Below are 4,554 nucleotides of genomic sequence, written 5' to 3' on the forward strand. Positions count from 1 at the left end.
ACACACACACACTCAAACAATCACACTCACAAACACACTCACACACACACTCACACATACACACACACACTCAAAACACACACACACACACTCAAACAATCACACACACACACACACTCAAACACACACACACTCACACATATACACACACACACTCACACACACACTCACACATATACACACACACACTCAAACAATCACACTCACACACATATACACACATACACACACTCACACACTCTCTCTCTCTCACACACACACACGCCTGTGTAAATACACACTTTCACATGAGCGAGTTTTGTGTTGTCATTTCCTCTTCCTGTTTCCTCAGTGTGGTTATTCTGTACCTGAGATTTGGCTCCAAGGCTTTGCAAGACAACTTTGTTTCCGAACTTTCCACTCACTACCAGAATTATATCCTTTCATTCGAGATTCCCTCACATCTGATTCTTCACTACAAATCCATCGCGTTAGAAATCCATTAAGAACAGAAAAATCGTTTCGTTTCATTGGTTTAAAGCAAGCATTATGGATCCTATTGTAGTTTTTATTAATATTTTGAATTCGTTTTTATATTTTCCAAGTTTTAGTAACTTTACTGTGTTTGTCGTTATGTCTGTACAGTTTTTATTAATTTTTATTTCTGTTTTTTTTTATTTTTTAGAGCATTAAGTTAAACTAAACAGTTGAAATAAAATAAGTTTAAGGTTTTTTTTATATTTTATCTTTAGTTAACATTTTTTTATTTCAAGTAACAAAAATATTTTTAAGTTTTAGTTTTATATATATATATATATATATATATATATATTATTTTCAATTAGATTTTATTTTTATAATTTGTTTTCATTTTAATTTTAGTTTAGGTTTTAGTAATTTTGTGTTTTGTCATTTTTATTTTTGTCTATAGTGTTATTTATTATTAATTTTAGTACTAGTTTTTAGTTTTTATAAATGGTGTTTGTCCATGGTTTTAGTTAGCAGTAATAAGCCTGGTTTAAAGTGGTTCTCCTGAGTGTCTCTGCACCCGCGGAGTTTCTCTCCTTCTACGGCCAGACTCGCAGCTGAAGGACAATCCTGCCTTCTCCATGCTCAACGACTCGGACGATGACGTCATTTACGGGTACGTCCCCACATCACGACACTCGTGCCATCCAAACCATGCTTTCTGATGCTCCTGTGTGCATCTGTTTCTCTGAAGGAGCGATTATGAGGAAACGCCTCTCCAGAACGGCCGCGCCATCAAAGCCAGCGCCAAATACCAGGATGAGAGCGGGAGCGACTGAAAGCGGAGTGACTCCGGATCGCTGGTGCAGACCGAGCACATGTATATAGACTAACAGTGTGTAAATATACGAGCCGATGTATTTTTAAAGCTACAGTGGCGTGTTTCTGAAGTCATTACACCTGATCTCAGATCAGTGCTCCAACACTGCTGGGCTCAGTGGCGTGTTTCACCTCCAAATTAAAAGGGGAAAAATCAATTGTCTATATTTTCATTTGCATTTGAGATAATTAAGCACATTTAACCCTGAGATAATGAAAATCATCCTGATACGCTCAATTCATTAACACTAATAATACCTTGATATAAGATGTGCTTTTATAAACAAGTATAAACATATTAAAAAGGTGTTCATTTTCAATTCATATGAAATGCTTATATAAATAAAGTTAGATTTTTGTTTGCAGTGCAGTAATAACTGTTTAGGGTAAATGTGCTTAATTTTCATTTTAAAAAAATTAAATGAAGGGTCTCAAAATATTTCATTCTTTTGGTTTTTGAGTGATTCATATTGTGTATTTCTAGACAGTGTTTATGTGATTGGCCCAGTTGTTTCTCATCGATCAGACTCTATTAATAAGGTGAGGAAGCTGCTTATGTGCATGTATTTCTGTTGATTTCTGGCTGGTTTGAGTTGTTTCTGGAGATGCTGTGAATGTGTGTGTGCTTCTGGATGAGAATATTGAGCCTCGTGTTTCTTTGCCTTCACTGGATGTCGTCGTGTATCGTTTTTCAAAAAGCCTTCTTTTCTCACATTCCTGGTTTATTGTGCTTCTCTCGTTTTTGTGTATTTCTGATGATTATTTTGTGGGTCTGAATCACTTCCAGGGTTCCGCTGAGGACCGAAGCGCCTCGTTTGTGTTTTGTAAGCTCTGTTGCTTCACGGCATTGTCTTCTGAACTGAGCTGTGAGGACGGGACTCTAGAGCGGTGCTGTGTTTTACGCATTTCTATTGACTTGTGTTTGTTTGATTGAGTGGTTTATCTGTCCCATGTGTCGCTGGGCTTTATGAAGTGTCCCAGAAGCACTGTGTGATGACTGTGCCTTTCCACGTGTACATGAGATCATTCCTGAAGCCGCTGAGCTCAGTCCAGACGAGGAGCTCTGCTTCACTCGCACTGCTGTGACGTCTGAGCGAATGTGGAATAAACTCTTCAGACGGTTTTAAGAGGTGAATTCATGTGCTTTTATTGTACAGGAGAGTTTAATGCAGGAATACTGAAGGTTTCATAAGAAGCGGCGTGTGTTTGATGTGACTCTAGATGGCGAGTCCGAACACACTGACGATGCAGTACAGGTGTTTGTTTTCCCATCGGACCGAGCAGCTGCCTGCAGAAGAGACCAAACACACACACACACACACACACACACACACACACACGTGTGACCCTGGAGCACAAACCCAGCCATAGCTTTCCACTGATGTATGGTTTGTTAGGATAGGACAATATTTGGCTGAGATACAACTATTTGAAAATCTGGAATCTGAGGGAGCAAAAAAATCTAAATATTGAGAAAATCATCTTTAAAGTTGTCCAAATGAAGTTCTTAGCAATGCATATTACTAATCAAAAATTAAGTTTTGATATATTTACGGTAGGAAATTTACTAAATATCTTCATGGAACATGATCTTTACTTAATATCCTAATGATTTTTGGCATAAAAGAAAAATGTATAATTTTGACCCATACAATGTATTGTTGGCTATTGCTACAAATATACCCCAGCGACTTAAGACTGCTTTTGTGCTGCAGGGACACATACTTATCCTGAATTCTAAAAATAAATCAAATAAACTGCAACAGAAGGGCAAAGAAGTTTTACTTCTAATAATATAACTGTGTAAAGTCCAGAGATGGAAAAAAAAATTCAATCAATATTGTACTTGTGTTTGTTTTGTCAGACAGATTAGCAATTGTAAGAAATGTTTAACATTAGGTGATATTTTTGTAACATCAAACTACATTTATTTCTGGAAATGAATGACCGAATGAAGAATATCATACTGCAACATTCCTTTAGCATTACCTCTAAAAATAAAAATGTATAAATAATAAAATACACTGTGCTTCTAATAACTTTAACTAATATTCTGGCAAGATTGTCAAAATGATGAACAAACGTCCTTCCTAGAACGTTACTAGAATATTAATAATGTTCTCAAAACATCCACAACAATGTTTCTGTTAGATGTTCATCTGATGTTTTTAAAATGTTGCTACTTGTTTCAGAACGTTAAAAGAACACTTAAGCGTAACATTCCAATAATATTTGCAAAATGATCAAACGGAATGTTTCGTTAATGTTCACATAACCAAGAAAAAGGTTTTTAAAACATGAAAAAACCTGGACGTTTGACTGTTTGAAGAACATTAGAAGTAACATTTTAATATGAACATCAGAACATATTTTTCTGTAAGCTGGGTCAAAGGTGTGTGTAGAACTGCTGTTCACATTTCTATTGGAATAGAACTCAGGACGGCTCTTACCATCTGTAGTATTGTCCCAGAAACATGACGAAGCCGACTGCAGTCCTGCACCGTTTTTCTGCATTATAATACACGTGACTGATGGAGAGAACAGAGATGATCATTCTGCAGTAAAATAATAACCATGACCTTCAGCTCAGTTACAGGAACAGTTCAGACACACATGAAGATGTGCTCACCCTCAGATCATCCGAGATTAGGATGAGTTTGTTTCTTCATCAGGTTTGTAGAAATGTGTCACTGCATCAGTGTCTCAGCAATGGATGCTCTGCAGTGAATGGGTGCCGTCAGAATGAGAGTCCAAACAGCTGATAGAAACATCACAATAATCCACAAGTAATCCACAGCACTCCAGTCCATCAGTTAACATCTGGAGAAGACAAAAGCTGAAACTAATCCAGCATTAAGACGCTTTTAACTAAAATACACTGAGTTTATAATCCATAATAATGCTTCCTCCAGTGAAAAAGTGCATCTGCTGTTGTCTCTCGCATCAAAATGCAGCCACAGATTAGTTTAGAGCTGTTTAAACGCTGCTTGATCTGTGCAGATCTCTCTCCTGATTCACACCAGAACACTGACTCACTGGAGGAAGCCTTATTTTGGATTATGGACTCTATGTATTTTAGTTAAAAGCGTCTTAATGCTGGATTAGTTTCAGCTTTTGTCTTCTCCAGATGTTAACTGATGGACTGGAGTGCTGTGGATTACTTGTGCATTATTGTGATGTTTTTATCAGCTGTTTGGACTCTCATTCTGACGGCACCCATTCACTGCA

General features: G+C 37.1%; 2 protein-coding genes across 2 annotated transcripts in view; one reads left to right on the forward strand and one right to left on the reverse strand.

Annotated features, from left to right (window-relative positions):
- The window catches only part of LOC107680828 (transmembrane protein 181-like), a 19,217-nt gene extending 16,769 nt beyond the window's left edge, over window positions 1-2,448 (forward strand). Inside the window, 4 exon segments of the mRNA XM_016476878.1 lie at window positions 332-414; window positions 1,028-1,056; window positions 1,059-1,123; window positions 1,202-2,448. Of these exon segments, the coding sequence (XP_016332364.1) occupies window positions 332-414; window positions 1,028-1,056; window positions 1,059-1,123; window positions 1,202-1,286 (262 nt within the window). The 3' untranslated portion in view covers window positions 1,287-2,448.
- Window positions 2,449-2,525: 77 nt separating this feature from the next.
- Window positions 2,526-4,554, reverse strand: part of dynlt1b (dynein light chain Tctex-type 1b) — a 6,605-nt gene continuing 4,576 nt past the window's right edge. The window contains exon 5 of the mRNA XM_016476879.1: window positions 2,526-2,614. Within this exon, the coding sequence (XP_016332365.1) occupies window positions 2,544-2,614 (71 nt within the window). The 3' untranslated portion in view covers window positions 2,526-2,543. The remainder of the gene's footprint in view (window positions 2,615-4,554) is intronic.

This window comes from Sinocyclocheilus anshuiensis, unplaced genomic scaffold (assembly GCF_001515605.1).
Source record: "Sinocyclocheilus anshuiensis isolate Anshui unplaced genomic scaffold, SAMN03320099.WGS_v1.1 scaffold1422, whole genome shotgun sequence".
Lineage (NCBI taxonomy): Eukaryota > Metazoa > Chordata > Actinopteri > Cypriniformes > Cyprinidae > Sinocyclocheilus > Sinocyclocheilus anshuiensis.